The sequence below is a fragment of the Propithecus coquereli genome, unplaced genomic scaffold (genome assembly GCF_000956105.1).
Source record: "Propithecus coquereli isolate 6110/MARCELLA unplaced genomic scaffold, Pcoq_1.0 Scaffold214, whole genome shotgun sequence".
NCBI lineage: Eukaryota > Metazoa > Chordata > Mammalia > Primates > Indriidae > Propithecus > Propithecus coquereli.
In genome coordinates, this window is record NW_012146523.1 from 4,815,281 (window position 1) to 4,832,105 (window position 16,825).

Below are 16,825 nucleotides of genomic sequence, written 5' to 3' on the forward strand. Positions count from 1 at the left end.
GGGAGGAGGGGACGGGTATTTGTATACACAAGGAGTGCAATGCGCACTACCCGAAGGATGGACATATTTGAAACACGGCCTTGGGGGGGGACCAAGGGCAACACACGTAACCTAAACATCTGTACCCCCATAATATGCTGAAATAAAAAAAAAAATTAAAAAAAAAATCTGAAACACAAAATTTGCACTTTATTATACACAGTTTGGACAAGCTACTTTCTAATGACTAAAATCCTTATTTTAAATATTTAAATATATTTTATAGGGATTGTGGAAAACAGAGAGTTGAGGTGTCAGATACAATTTTATTTTATATGGTTGCTAAGTTGTCATTTAGCTAAAAATCAGTAATAAGATTACCTTACTTTTCCTATGGCAGTGCTGGAATGTGCTGAGCCAGTACCACTTGCTTCCCAGGTCTCATTTATGACCTCATGTGAGGTAACTGGCTTGTGTTAAGTCTCTATTCTGTGGACGTGGAAATTTCTACTAGGCATAGGGATTTTTCCTGTGTTCTGGAATAGAGTAAGTGGCATATGATAGTTACAGATATTTTTCAGAAATTAAAAAGACCTGGTTCTAAGCTAGTCTGTGTCATACTATGTGATCTTAGAAATATGATGTAACCTATTTAAAGCTCAGTTAACTCATCAGGCAAATGAAGACATTATATGGGAAAATGGCAAACCAAGACAAAGGCCTCCCAAAATAAGACAGTTTCTTCTAATGGAGAAAAGAATTAAAAATGATTTTAGACCCTATTCAATATTATTAATATATCCTTGCCCTTTAGTTTTCCATAAACAAAAATCATCTGCATTCCCAGTACTACATGCTAAGTGCTCCTTGTAGGAATCACGTTTTAATCTCATTAAATTTATATTTTAATACACTGAGATAATGAATCTGAGTATCCTCCTCAAACTTTTTAATTTCTATTTAAACCCCAAAGTTTTATGTTACCTTTTAAAACTTTGCTTTTGGATAAATTCTGAATACAGCTCTAACTAAACTGAAGACCTAATGATCATAAAGTACAGTGTCAAAAAATTTAGATCTGTGTCAAAGAAACTAGATAACTGTAATGGGAGAGATTAACAACACCATACTTTAAAATATAAGGGTGAGTTAAAAGAACTCAAGCCTAGTAGGAAATAAGGACTATAAATCTAACAGTCATTCATTTAATTCACTTATTTATTCAGCTGTTTGTTGAATACCAGCTAAGCAGGTAAAGTTTACCAAATGATTACTTATAACTTAGCTTATTAATAACTTAGCTATTTTCTTAAATATTTTCTTTTGATTAGATATTTTAATGGGCTTAAAAATGATCGATGGAAAGAAAAATATGCTATAAAATATGGATGATAACTAAGCCTAAAATGATCATAAGTTTCAAATCATGAAGCAATAGCCAAATCATCACCAGCTATATGTTTGCATCTCACCTGAAACATAGGGAACTAAAAATGTCTAGAGCTGTGTTGTCTGACATGGTAACCACTAGACGCTTGTGTCTATTTTAATTTAATTAAAATTATTTAAAATGAAAAATTCAGTTATTCAGTCTCAGGCACATTTCAGGTGCTCAGTAATCACATGTGACTAGTGGCTGTACTATTGGAAAGTGGAGAGAACATTTCCATAATCACAGAAAGTTTTATGGGACAATAGAAATCTAATGCAAGCCATACATATAATTTTCAATTTATAGTAGTCACATTTTTAAAATGTAAAATTAATTTTGAAGGTAAAATCAATTTCATTATTCTATTTAATTTAATATATCCAAAATATCTTTTCAACATGCAATTAAAAATTATTGAGATATTTTACATGCATTTTTTATCCTAAGCTTTCAAAATACAGTGTATATTTTATACTTAGGGTACACTGTAATTCAGACTGACCACATTTCAAATGCACAGTTGCCACAGGTGACTAGTGGCTACCATGTTGCACAATGCAGGTCTAGAGGGTTACAAACCCACGCTGACCTAATGATGATACAACTATCTGGTAGTATTGAATTCTGTCATGTGTCTGCCGCTATATTATAAACACATTGAAGTTAAGAACCATATTTTATATTTAACGTACACTTAGGGAAATATTAAATGACCATCTCAGAGAACAGAAAATAAAAGCTATGTGTAATGCATCAGAGATAAGAAGCAAGGATTTTTGTCTGCTCTAATCCCCTCCCTGGCACATTATGTGAATCAGACATATTTCTGGACAGCAGTATGACTTAAAATTTTAACATAAAAACTTTTCACTCTTCCTCTTAGTAGATGTCTCAGCAACGTTTGGCAATACTGACTATTCCTTCCTTAATCCAAACTATCTCAGAAAAGACAGTCATCCAATGGACATCTATTATTTATTTAGTTTTTATATTTTAAAATCATTCAAATAATTTATAGAAGAATAAAGGGATAGTGACTTTAGAAATTATAATAAGAATTTAAACATAGCAAGTCCAAATTTTATTCCATGTTTTCTTGTTTTAACAGTTTTATACTTGAAATAGTCAATATCCTTTGAATGCAACTAACTACTCATCATGAACGTAGGCCGTAACTATTTTATAGATTCTGACTCCAGATTTCAACTATATCTCTAAATAAGTTCTGATTTACCATGAATCCAAGTTCTTCTTGAGCTTGGATCTTTAAAGTGCAGTATTTTGGAAAATGTCAATTCCCCTTTGCCATGTAACCTAAAATATTCATAGGTTTCAGGGATTATAAGACTTGGACATCTTTGGTGGCTATTATTCTACTAACTGTGTTGAATGAAAGCTAAAAAAAAAAAAGAGAAAAGATATAAACCTTATTTATAATATTTTCATGAATGATACCATACTTTGGGCAATATATAAGAAAAGTGATATAATAATGAATGTTTATTTCACTGTTGCATTATCCTTCTATGGAATTTCATCACTCTGTTTTCTTATTATTTAGTCATTTTTGGCATGGTTGGAAATAACTGACAAGTCATGATGAAATAATTTCTAGTATAATGCAATAAAATGTTTCAAAATACAGGAAAAATTAAAATCAATAAATTACATATTATATCTTAGCTTTATACTAAGATTCAATGAGCCTATTTGATAGAATGAGTTTTATTGTATTAAAAATATGTCAGCTTTCTTTGTCCTTTTTTTAGAGGCCTTTAGAAATAATATTATCCTTGTAATAGTTACAAAAACCACTCTTAAACTAAAAAGCTAAAATTGGGTCTAGCGAGCCCTGATTATACTAGAATGAAACACTTGGTTTCCTTGATTTCTGTGATGCTGCATAGTTGTCTGTGTCTTTCCAGTCTCTTCTTTCCTAGACCCGTAAATATTGGTATTTCTCAGCAGTTGTCCAGGGCTGCTTTTCTTTTCATTATTTTTCATAAGTTACTACTATCAAAATGGTATCTTCGGGCCGGACGTGTTGGTTCACGCCTGTAATCCTAGTACTTTGGGAGGCCTAGACGGGAGGATTGCTTGAGGCCAGGAGTTAGAAACTGGCCTGAGCAAGAGCAAGATCCCCATCTCTACAAAAAATAGAAAAATTAGGTAGGCATGGTGGCATGAGCCTGTGTTCTCAGTTACTTGGGAGGCTGAGGATGAAGAATCCCTTGAGCCCAGGAGTCTGAGGTTTCAGTGAGCTGTGATGATGCCACTGCACCCTAGCCCATAGCCTAGAGATAGAGCGAGACCACGTCCAAAAACAAGAAATATATCTTCAGACATGCTTCAGACTCGTATAGCTAACTGCCTTCTGGACAGGTTTACTTGGATGTTTCACAGGCCCACTAGCTGAACATGTCCTAAACTTACTATGTAATCTGTATTCCATCTTCCTCCACTGCCCCCCACCAAAACAGAACAAAATCATATGTTCTTCATTTTCTGGTGTGTGTGTGTGTGTGTGTGTGTGTTTGTATGTGTGTGTTGTGTGTGTTGTGTGTGTTTTATGTGAAACAGTGCTTTTGTTTGTTTTTCTGATATTTTTTAAGTCATCAGACAGTGCCATCATGCACCCAGCAAGAAATTTAGGAGTTATCCTTGACTCCTTCATCTGTTATCCTCATAACTAATTATATTCCAAGTCCTGTTGGTTTTCTAAAGTTTGATCTGTATTCTATCCATTCCTACTTACATTGTGTTTTTTTGCTATTGAGTTATTTGCACTCCTTATATATTTTGGAGATTAACTCCTGATCAGATGTATGGCTTGCACATGGTTTCTACCAATCCATAGATTGTCTTTGCATATTGTTGTTTCCTTTGCTGTGCAGAAGCTTTGTAGTTTGATGTAATTCCTTTTTGTTTTTGTGATTTGCACTTTGGGGATCAAATTAAAAAAATCATTACCCAAACCGATGTCATGTAGTTTTTCCCCTATGTTTTCTTTTGGTGGTTTTATAGTTTCTGGTCTTACATTTAAGTCTCTAATCCATTTTGAGTTGATTTTTGTATATGGCATGAGATAAGGATCCAGTTTTATTCTTCTGCATGTGAAAACCCAGTTTCCCCAACACCATTTATTGAAGAGATTATCCTTTTCCTATTTCATATTCTTGCACCTTTGTCAAAAATCAATTGATTTTGGTTCATTTCTGGACTCTCTATTCTGTTTCCTTGGTTGATGTGTTAATTTTTTGCTGCCCTTTATCATGCTGTTTTAATTACTATAACTTTGTAGTATGATTTGAAATCTGGTAGCGTAATACCTCTAGCTTTGCCCTTTTTGTTCACAATTGCCTTGGTTATTTAGTTTTTGTGTGTGTGTGTGATTTTATATGAATTTAGGATTGCTTTTCCTCTTTCTATGAAAAATGACATTGGAATTTTGATACGGATTGCATTGAATCTATAGTTTGCCTTGAATAGTATGGACATTTTAGCAATATTAATTCTTGCAATTCATTGTGAAAATTATCAGAATCAAAATAGAGCCAGGGAAGGCCATGAAGGGAGGGTTTTTACATACCTATGGCTGATAACAACAACTATCACCTCATATACTATTGGTGGGACTGCAAACTAGTACAACCTCTATGGAAAGGAGTATGGAGATACCTCAAAGAACTAAAAGTAGAACTACCATTTGATTCAGCAATCCCACTACTGGGTATTTACCCAAAGGAAAAAAAGACATTCTATAAAAAAGACATCTGCACCTAAATCTTTATAGCAGCACAATTCACAATTTCAAAGATGTGGAAACAACCCCGGTGTCCATCAATGCATAAGTGGATTAATAAAATATGGTATATGTATACCATGGAATTCAGCCGTTAAAAAAATGGTGAACTAATACCTCTTGTATTAACCTGGATGGAACTGGAGACCATTCTTCTAAGCTAAGTATCACAAGAATGGAAAAACAAACAGCACATATACTCACCATTAAACTAATCAATCAACACTTATGTGCACACATGGAAATAGCATTCATTGGAAATCAAGCAGGAGGGAGGGAGGAGGAGGGGATGGGTAAATTCACACCTAACGGGCACAATGCACACTATCTGGGTCATGAACATACTTACAACTTAGACTCTAGTGGTACAAAAGCAATTTATGTAACCCAAACATTTGTATCCCCCAAATAGTATGAAATTAAAAAAGGCGGGGGCACCTATCACAAAAGACTCTGCAAAAAACCTCAGTCTTACACAGAGGCCACCACAGCCTTACAAAAAAAATTACTTCTGCAAGGACATCTGCCTAGCAACTACCTTTTCATCCTTGGACTGATGCCATCCTTATTATTGATCCTTGTAGCCAAGGATAATTGTATCAGAACAACTTATGTAACCCTCCTCATTTTTCCTTTAAAAACTCTTCCTTTGCCTCCCTGAATGTTCCCACGTGTTCCCATTGTAATGCCCATTCATGAATAAATATCATTTTCTTTTAGAGTCTCCCTCTCTGTTATTTAGGTTTGACATCATGAACATGGGATATCTTTCCATTTATTTGTATTAAATATCTTCTTCCATTTCTTTCTTTCCTTAAAGTTTTATAGTTTTCAATGTACAGGTCTTTCATCCCCTTGGTTAAATTTATCCCTAAGTATTTTAATTTTTTTTTAAGCTATTCTAAATGGGAATATTCTCTTGATTTATTTTTGGGTAGCTCATTATTAGTGTATAGAAACTCTACTGCATTTTGAGTGTTGATTTTGTATCCTGCAACTTTATTATATTCATTTATTAGTTCTAAGAGTTTTTTTGGTGGAGTATGTAGGGTTTTTTATACATAAGATCATGTTATCAGCAAATACTGATAATTTTATTTGTCCTTTCCTATTTGTATGCCTTTTATTTTTTTCTTTTGCTTAATTGCTCTGGCAAGGATTTCCAGTATGTTGAAAAGAAATGGCAAGAGTGGGCATCTTTGCCTTGTTCCAAATCTTAGGGGATAAGTCTTTAAATTTTTCACCATCAAGTATGATATTAGCTGTGGGCTTCTCAAATATGGCCTTTATTGGGTTGAGGTACATTCTTTCTATACTTAATTTGATAGAATTTTTCTAATCATAAAAAAATACTGAATTTTTCAAATGGTTTTTTTGGGGGGCATCCACTGGAATGTCCTTTATTCTGTTAATATGATTTATCACCTTTGTTGATTTGTATATGTTGATCCATCCTTTCATCCTAGGGATAAATCCCACTTCATCATGGTGGATGATCCTTTTAATGTGTTGAATTTGGTTTGCTAGTGTTTTGTTCAGGATTTTTGCATCTATGTTCATTAAGGAGATTGGCCTGGTAATTTTCTTTTCTTGTAATGTCCTTGCCTGGCTTTGGTATCAGGGTCATGCTGGCCTTGTGAAAAAATGGAAGAATTCAATTCTTTTAAATTTCTTGGAAGAGTCTGGGAAGTATTGCCATTAGTGTTTCTTTAAATGTTTGGTAGAATTTGGCAGTGAAGCCATCACGTCCTGGGCTTTTCCTTAATGGGAAACTTTTTTTTTTTTTTTTTGAAACAGAGTCACTCCTTTGCCCAGGCTAGAGTACTGTGGCATCAGCCTAGCTCACAGCAACCTCAAACTCCTGGGCTCAAGTGATCCTTCTGTCTCAGCCTCCTGAGTAGCTGGGATGGGAAACTTTTTGTTACTGATTCAACTTTTTTATTCATTTTTGGTCTGTTCAGATTTTCTATTTTTTCATGATTCATTCTTGGTAGGTTGTATGTGTCTAGGAATTTATGCATTTTTTTTCCAGGTTACCCAATGTGTTGGCATATATTATAGTTCTAGTAGTCTCTTGTATCCTTTGTATTTCTGTGGTATCTGTTTAATGTCTTCTCTTTCATTTTTGATTTTATTTATTTGAGTCTTCTTTCTTTTATTCTTAGTCTAGCTTAAAGGACTGTCAATTTTGTTTATCTTTTCAAAAAACCAATTCTTAGTTTCCTTGATCTTTTGTATTATTTTTCCTGCTCCCACAGAGCAGGAACCCTCTCTTTCTTATTCAACATGGAAACCCCAGCATTGCTAAGCACACACTAAGTGCTTTGAAAATGTTTGTTGAGTGAATGAATATTTTATGGGCCTCTGAATAAGTACTGAAAAGCCAAATGAAAATAATTAAATATTTTAATTTATCGAATGAGCTAATACATGTGAAGCATTAATTGCCTCATTGTATGGTGCCTAGTATATAGTAAACACAATAGATATTAGCTATTACTGTTGCTATTGTGAAGACAAGAATGTAAGTGATTTTTTTGGTTCTACTTTTATAATTAAAAAACTAATGCAAAATTTACGGATGAATCATTTGTTTAATATTAAAGTAACAACATGATTTGGTAATTTCCCATTTTTAGTATTATAGATTTGCCTTTGGAAATTACAATATTTTTAAAGGTGTGAGTACAGTGAAGAAGCCACTATTTCAGTGTATGTCTCGTAGAAAAGATGCTTATCATTTCTGCATGTTATTTTTTTTTTTTTCCATTTGAACTATTAGGTTTATGGATCTTTGGAAACTTATCCATGGAACTCTTTTTTTTTCTTTTTTGGTTAGAATGTTTACTGGAAAAGACTCACTAATAATACGCTTTTTTCAACTCACTTCAACTTGCCCTAATTTACTTCCCACCCAGTCTGGACTTTATTTATTATATTCGGCTTTGTCTATAGGTTGGATTGGACTCTTTCCAAACCTTGATTTCATTTAGCTGAGCAGTCATTAGAAAGAAGAGGACAAAATACTGTCCTCATTGTCTATGCTTTGGTTCAGGCCTTCATCATTGCATTTGAAACTGGTGAGCTCAAAACTAAGGGTGACCTCCTGTTGTCTTCAGGCTCTTTTTACTTCACAGCTTCCGGAAGGGATGATGATTACTGAGAGCGGCACAGCACTTAGGCATTGTCTACAGGGACCTGACATTAGACTGTTCACTAAGGAAGTCTTCACATAAAAGATAGCTTTTCTTGAGAAAATTTAGATTTCAATTTACATTACAAATTTAAAACCATACATACCTTTGTCTGAAGGGAAAGCTAACTAAAAATTGGCATCTAGACCCTCCCCAAATTTTATCATTTTTAGTCCTATATTTTTAAAACCTCTTATGATTCAATAACTGGTCAAAAGATCTTTTCCACGTTATCTTTAAATTACATCTCTGTTTTTATTCAGTTTTATATAAGGAAACAGTTTTGTGCTTAAGATTTCCATTTGTAGAATTGTTATATTAATATAATATATTTAGGGTGATTTTTAAGTCTGCCCTACTATGTTCTTTAATAAACAGAACCTCCTAAATGTTTTTTATTTAGATTAATTTGAGTTCCATATTTAAAAGTGAAACCCATTAAGATGATGGTGTACTCACAGAAATATTGCCTATTGTTTATATGTTAAGACTCTGAATTTTATATTAGTACCCAAATATAATATATCTTTGCTTTTTATAATGCTTGAAAAAATAGGCATTTTATAAACACTTGTTAAGGAAATTAAGGTATGGGAAAGTTGGAAATACTGCTATGTCTAAAGATAGTTGTGAAAAAATTTGTTTTTAAAATCAAAATAATGGAGATATAAACAGAGTGGTCCTAGTCATAGAAATGAAATAATGGGAATTATTTCTTTTAATTTGGTATGTTTTTAAATTATCATCTCTCAGTAAATGCTTTAGTCCTCACTAGATAACTAACTGCATTTGCAAAATAATATGTTGTTTGAAACTGCCTATATGCAGAGAAAAGTGTAAAAGATCAAGTGTCTGATTTTTCTGGTTCCATGCGTAGCTGTTGTTCCATAAGTACTTATTCTTGGTTCAATTAATGGACCTTATTATTGGCGTTATTTAAATATGAAAATATTTCCATACATTAAATGAGTTGAAAACAAATCATTTCAGGTCATTATTTCTGTTACTGCTTTTATATGGAGGCTCTCAAAAAGTTTTTTCATACCATAGTAAACTGGAAATTCTATAGACTACTTGTATTTAATTATAACATGAATAATTATTTTGTCTATTATCTTAATTAAACTAAACTAAAGTTAGGAGATGACTTTATCTCTTTCTGCTTTGTCCTAGATGTTTGTGATCCAAATTTTATTATATCCAAAGAATGTTTTTTATCAATAGTATATTAAGTGTTTTTTTTAGAGAAATGAAGAGTTTAAAAGAAAGAAATGAAAGTTTATACTCTCAGTATTTTAAAGGAAAGAGGTCTCACATTTCTTTAAGCTTTGGAATAACTTTTAACAATCTCTCCACATTCCTACTCTCACTGTTTATTGACATTCATTGGTGTTATCTTAAGATAGACTTAATTGAATGAAATTTTATCTTTATAGTCTTTAATGGTAATTTAAATTATTGATAGATATATATAAGCTCTTTAACATTTAACATAAAATTGAAAGATGGAAACAATTTAAATGGATTTGTTTCAGAAATCATTTGGCCATCTTAGCAACATCACTATTATATGCATGTATGCTAATGTAGGATGAGAGAAAAATCCTCATTAAAATCTTGTTGCTAAACTAGTGACAGAAACTTTACAAACAGCTTGAGGCTTCAGGTCAGTCATAGTTACTCCAGAAGAGATTTGGACAAGTGTGAAAATATTTAGCCTATGTCTTTGTTATGATTGGAATACATAAATGCTATCTTGCCTCTCAGTTCCCTACCGAGAACATTTTTACACATATTAGAGAAAACATATATTAAACCAATGCAATGCCTAAGCATTCTATTGGGAATTTCTCAAGTCAGTAAAAGTATTTGTTAAATTCAGAAAGTAGACTTTTGTTAAGGCCCATTGTATTTGTGTTTTCCAGAAAAGGACTGGGTTTGGTCAACTAGCACAGTGGTCTCCAACCTTTTTGGCACCAGGGACCAGTTTCATAGAAGACAAATTTTTCCAGGGACAAGGGTGGGGGGATGGTTTGGGGATGATCCAAGCACATTACATTTATTGTATACTTTATTATTTTTACATGGTCAGTTGCCACTCGCTGATAGGGTTTTGATATGAGTCTGCAAGCAATTGATTTATTGTGGTTTCAGTGCAGTCAAACCTCTCTGCTAATGATAATCTGTATTTGCAGCCACTCCCCAGTGCTAGCCTAGCATCACCGCCTCAGCTCCACCTGAGATCGTCGGGCATTAGATTCTCATAAGGAGCCACAACCTAGATCCCTCACATGCGCAGTTTACAGTAGGGTTCATGCTTCTATGAGAATCTAATGCCGCTGCTGATCTGACAGGAGGTGGAGCTCAGGTGGTGATGTGAGCGATGGGGAGTGGCTGTAAATACAGATGAAACTTTGCTTGTTCGCCCATCGCTCACCTCCTACTGTGTGGCCCAGTTGCTAACAGGCCACAGACCCGTACTGGTCTGCAGCCTGGGGGTTGGGGACGACAGATAGGCAAAATTCATGATCTAATGATCTTTCTTCTAGACGTTATCTAGGTGAACTAGTCTGGCGTAGGTATAGGGAGGTGACAGTAAGGGTAAGAGGTGGTACAGGGGAATTTATGACCACTATTGAACATGCCAGTTCTCTTAAGGAAACTTTTGCCAGATATAGTCAATTTTGGATTAACTTTATGTACATATTCTCTTTCAGGATTGCCCACATCTTAATTTTTATTTGAGATCATAATCTGTGCTCGTATAAAGGTAGATCTTAGCATCATGCTGTAAGTAAAAAAATTAACATGTAGCAATAGATAGGCTTTCCAGAATGAAAGTTAATGGACTTTTTGATAGCCACACAGTCTCCCTTCAGTATCTCCATTGATAATGAGTGGGCTGTAAGTCTGTTTTGCCTTTTGAGTTGTAGGGATACTTAGTTAAAGGGCACAAAGGAATTTCTCTTGGTTTGATTTGACCTATGTGCCCAGCTCATTGGAAGAAGAACATTTGTAGTTGGAATAAAGAAGATACCTGATTACATTCAGAGTCTAACAGGCCAGGTGGGAACAAGAGAGCAAATGGTGGGAATACCGAGACTAGTGAATAAGAAGCTAAAGGAAGCTAATCCTGTGTGTCTTTGAAGGGGAATAGTACATATCACTCAATTTCATATGATCATGTACATTAAATTATGTGAATTAAAGTTACTTCTTACATCCTTTGTTCCTGTTACTATTCTACTAATTTTTTTCAAAGTATGGCTATGATGTAGTGGGTGGATAAAAATATCTATGCTTGTCCCAGCAAAGCTCCCCAATGAGTTTATTATGCATTTAACAAATCTCAATCATATTTGCTTGCTCATGGTTTAAAAATATTTTTGTTACATATTATAGGTATGTATCTTCATGAAGACTTCTGAAATTACCTGCTTGCTTTAAGATAATTATAAATAATTTATATTCCTCGGTAACTGGAAGGATAACACATAGCTCCAGAAAAGGGGGGAATCTTGATAATTTTGTGTGTAAAAAGTTATAAAAGATATTAAGAAAACATAATTTTTTGCCTGCAGGTTCTTTGTGAAGATGATGCCATATTTTAAGATCTGACATGGAAATGGTTGGTTACTTACAGCAGATTAGAGGTGGCAGAGCCTGGAACTAGAGCAGCCAGTGATCAGAAGGAAGGACCAGGATAGTTCAGGAGAGTAGCTGCACAAGGTGGGGAACAAAGCATATTGTCCTGTGGAAGGGACAGGTAGGACTGAGTCTGACCCAAAGCAAACACAAGACGGAGTAACAAGTGGCCGGGCTGTGGGTGGAGTGTGGCACTAGGCTTGTCTGGGTTGGTGGTCCTGAGAAGGTAGAATACCAAAGGGGCCAGTACAATTTAAAATGGAAATTTAATAGAAAGCCATCTAAAATTTCTGGGGCATCTAGACCTGACAGGAATGACATGGGGGTCCTGTTATTAGAAGTTCATGTTCCGTGGCAGGATTGTATAAAAGAAAGAGGGGCTGGGCCTGGTGGCTTATGCCTGTAGTCCCAACACTTTGGGAGGCTAAAGCTGAATGATCGCTTGAGCCTAAGAGGTCAAGACCAGCCTCGGCAACATAGCGAGACATCGTCTCTACAAAAAGTAGAAAAATTAGTAGGGTATGTGGTGATGCATACCTGTAGTCCCAGCTACTTGGGAGGCTGAGGCAGGAGGATCACTTGAGCCCAGGAGTTTGAGGCTGCAGTGAGTCATGCCACTGCACTCCAGTCTGGGTGACAGAGTGAGACCCTGTCTCTAAGAAAAAAAAAAAAGGGATGCCTTGATGCCATCAGGTGGGGACCCACTAGCTTTGCCATGTACTGAGGAGAAACATAAAGACTGGACACCAGATACTGATATCTGGAAACAATTCCCCTTTGACTCTTATTGTCCCTAGATTATATAGTCATGCATTGTATAATGACCTTTAGGTAAACGACAGACTGCATATATGACAATGGTGTCATCAGATTACAACATCGTATTTTTACTGTACCTTTTCTGTGTTTTAATATGTTTAGATACACAACTACCATTGTGTTACAATTGCCTACAGTATTCAGTACATTAACATGCTGTACAGGTTTGGAACCTCACTACTCGGTCTCTACATCTCGTTTATCTCTATGAAGCCTCCTCACCCTTTATCTCAGAAGTCCTCTCTCCCTCCTCAGATCTCATTTATTTCTGCACAGTGAACATTCATCTTATTCTGCCTTTTACTAGTGTACATGTCTTGTTGAGCATTACTGTGTGCCAAGCACAATCTAGTTAATAGATGATAAATGAACAAATATTTTAGAACTGTTAAAAATTATATTCATGTAATTCATATATAATTACAAGTCATTTTTTTCCTTCCAAATATTTTATTTCAGATTTTACCAAATGTTGCAAGAACTCTGGACTCCTTATGGTAGTAAAATGCCGAAAAGAAAATTCTGCATTGAAAGAATGTCTAACTGCTTAGTAAGTAGTAACCTCAGTTTTTGTACTTCTTGTGTGTGTGTATGTGCGCGCACGCATGTGTGTAGTAGGTAAGAGAATGTTATTTAACTCGTTATATGTAATGTATTCTGTACCTCCCCTACCAGATTTGTCATATTGTTGGCTGAGTCTAAAGTTCAATATGTTGAAGATTATTCTTTAAAAAGCAACATAGCTATGAAAGTCTTTCCAAGTTACGTTTGTCAGCTGTGTATTTGAGTAAAGAGATAAAGTCAGCAAGAAAAATATGATTTTTTTTCACACGATTTAACAAATCCCTTTTGATGAACAGGTCAATCTATATATAGAATATAGTATGGACTGATTTTTGTTTATTTCTTCTAATGGAAAGAGAACCAAATTAGAAGATCTGTAAGACCTTTTCCAGCCTTGTGATTTGTTGGATTAATATAATTCCTAGGAAATTTATAGTAAATCATATGAATGATATAAAAGTAAATTTAGAGTTTGAAGTTTATCAAATTAATTTGAAAAAAATTCTTAAATATCATGTTCACTAATATTTTGTTGTAGTTCCTTAAATCTTTAATTAAAAATATGTGAAGTTCTTTGAATTCACCTGCTTTCTATCTTATCTGCCCATGTTCTATTACCCACATTATTGACAGCTAATATTGCAGAGTACTTTAGTGAATATTGTTAATTGATAGTTGGAGACCTTAGTTTTGGTAAGCCCTTATTTCCTTTAATACTGTACACCTCTAGCCTGTGAAGCATATATGTCAGCATGGTATGACATTTCTTTGGGTATTAAATAAAAATGCAAGTAATGATTACCTGAATCCTATGTGGTTTTTTTTCTTAAATACCATTTGCACATAAATTTATAGACTTTTTTTTAGAACGCTAGAGTTGGAAGAGACTTTAGAGATTATCTGAACTCATCTCTACATTTATAGATGAAGAAACACACTCAAGGTTCACATTTTTCCTCAAGTTAATAATATCAACAGCAGCCCTTATTATTGTCCAGGAACCGTAGTCAGTGCTTTACCACAGACGAGTGAAAGTTTATTCTGTGACTTACTCTTCTTCAGCTTTGTTCTCTGGTGCTCCCAAGAGATGTTTAATGAGTAAAGGAGTCTTTTAAAGTTTTGTGTGACTGAATTGTCAAAATCTGTTTTATATATTGATTAAAGAATTTTCATAACTCAGATTCAGTATCATAATTAATTATAATTCCTATTTTGATCCTTCCCCCCAGCGGAGGCAGCTCTAGAGCGGAGTAGACAGGAGCACAGACTGCAGAGAGGGCAGCTGGGCTCACTTACGGGATCAGGGAGAGCTTAGTGAGCCATGGGCCTTAGGCCGGCTCCTCACTGTAAGGAAGGATAATTGTACCTCATGGAGTGACTGTGAGGCACTGTACCTAAACACATATACCATGGTGCCTGGCACATAGTAAGTATTCAGTAAATGTTGGCTCTTTTTTGATTTGTGTTTATTATTTGTTATCTGAATATCAATCATCTGAAGATCCTTCTATCTCCCACCCTTTAGAAATACAAGGAGAAAATAACAGGTTCTAGTCCATTCTGGGAAGGGTGGGAGGAGGCTGCTTCTGTTTGTTGAGAAGAGAGATAAGCAGTGAAGGAAGCAAAGAGGGATGTGACATTTGCTGAAAGTAAATGGAAAGTTATTAAGGAAAATTTTGCTTGACCTTAAGTCCCAAAATACACTAAGAGATAGTATTTTTTAATCTTTAAATAAGAAAGTGCTCTGCTTTGTTAATTATTATTGATATTCCATGAAATGAACGTAACCACTATCCCCATCTCATCTTGAAATATGGTTTGTGCTCCTTTATCTCTCGCCTTCATTCATTCCTCAGTACACTATGACCAGATTTCTGCCCTGACTCCACTGAAACTGCTCTTCCTAAAGGTTCTGATGGGCTCATGGTAGCCAAGTCCAACAAGTAGTTCTTTGTCTTTTAGTTGGCTCCTCTCTGACAATCCCTTCTTAAAAATCTCCTCTATTTGGCCTCCCTGATAAGGAAGGCTCTTTCCCATTTCCCCAATATCTCTCTGTACTTTTTTTTTTAAATAAGCCTTTTGCACTCCTACCTCTGTACTTCTTTTCAACATTTTCTTCCTTAATCTACTCCTTAAAAGTTGGTGTTTCCCTGGGTTCTCTTATTCTTAAATCTGAGAAAGTTCAGTTTGTACCTATGCATTCAATTACTTTCTATAAAAAATGACATTTCTGTTTCTTTCTTCAAGTCCAAAACTGAACTCGGCTCTTTTTGCTCTTCCTGCATCATGTGTCTGTGAAATATGCAGTTGTCCAGGATCTGGAGTCTTGTCTCCTAACTCTAATTGGTTATTTCCCATTGATTTCCTAAATCTCCCCCATATCCATTTCTTCCTTTCATTCCTATGGCTCCTTCTTTGGCCTAGGCCCTTATCATTTTTGCCTACATCATTTTAATAGGTGGACATCTTGCCTCTAACCTTGCCTGCCCTCTTTCATCCTATCTGCCACATGCTGTCAGATTCATCCAAGACACAAAACTGATTTTACAGTTGCTCTATTAATTGTGCCCCAGTGCCATCAGGATAGATTTTAATTTCTTAGTATGGCATAAATGGCCCATCATGATTTGGCTTTTGCCCATTCCATCTTCATCTTAGGCCCTGTCTCCTCTGTGTGTGCTATAGTGGTGCTAATCTACTTGCAGGTCTTCCCGCATCACAGTTTTTCCTCATCTATGTGCCCGTCCACATGTGCCTTCTATGTGGATTTCTGTTGGTTCAAAATGCAACTCAAACATTTCCCCTTGCTATCTCCACTGCCTTCCCTATTTCTTCCACATTTCCGTGGTTTATTGGACAATACATCTATCATAGCGCTTTGTATACTTAATTGTAATCCAGTCTTTACTGGTCTGCCCCATAACACCATGGGTTCCTTCAGGACAGGAGCTGTTTTGTTGCTTTATCCTGTGACGGTGCTATGTAAAAATGGATCATGGTGTCTTTAGTTTAGTAGCATGTTTACAGTGAATATGACCATTACTAAAAGTCTACTTCTAAAGACTGAGCCTGATGAACTAGACGTCTGAATATTATTAAAGTAAGCTTATATTGGATGCTTGCAAAGTTATTAATTTTAAAATATTTTCATTTCCTTCTTTTAGCTATAATGATCCAGCCTTTTACGAAGAATGCAAAATGGAATACTTGAAGGAAAGAGAAGAATTCAGAAAAACTGGAATTCCTACCAAGAAAAGGCTACAGAAGCTTCCCACGAGCACGTAGGCAAATATTCCAGTGATACTCAGGAACTCTAATATTTATGGAAGTCATTCATAGTATAAATTAACGGAAATAAATAAATCAAGTTAAATAAGTAAATCAGCACTC

General features: G+C 35.0%; 1 protein-coding gene across 1 annotated transcript in view; it reads left to right on the forward strand.

Moving 5' to 3' along the window:
* The window catches only part of CMC1 (C-x(9)-C motif containing 1), a 73,353-nt gene extending 56,528 nt beyond the window's left edge, over positions 1–16,825 (forward strand). The window contains exons 3-4 of the mRNA XM_012644573.1: positions 13,331–13,421; positions 16,600–16,825. Of these exons, the coding sequence (XP_012500027.1) occupies positions 13,331–13,421; positions 16,600–16,720 (212 nt within the window). The 3' untranslated portion in view covers positions 16,721–16,825. The remainder of the gene's footprint in view (positions 1–13,330; positions 13,422–16,599) is intronic.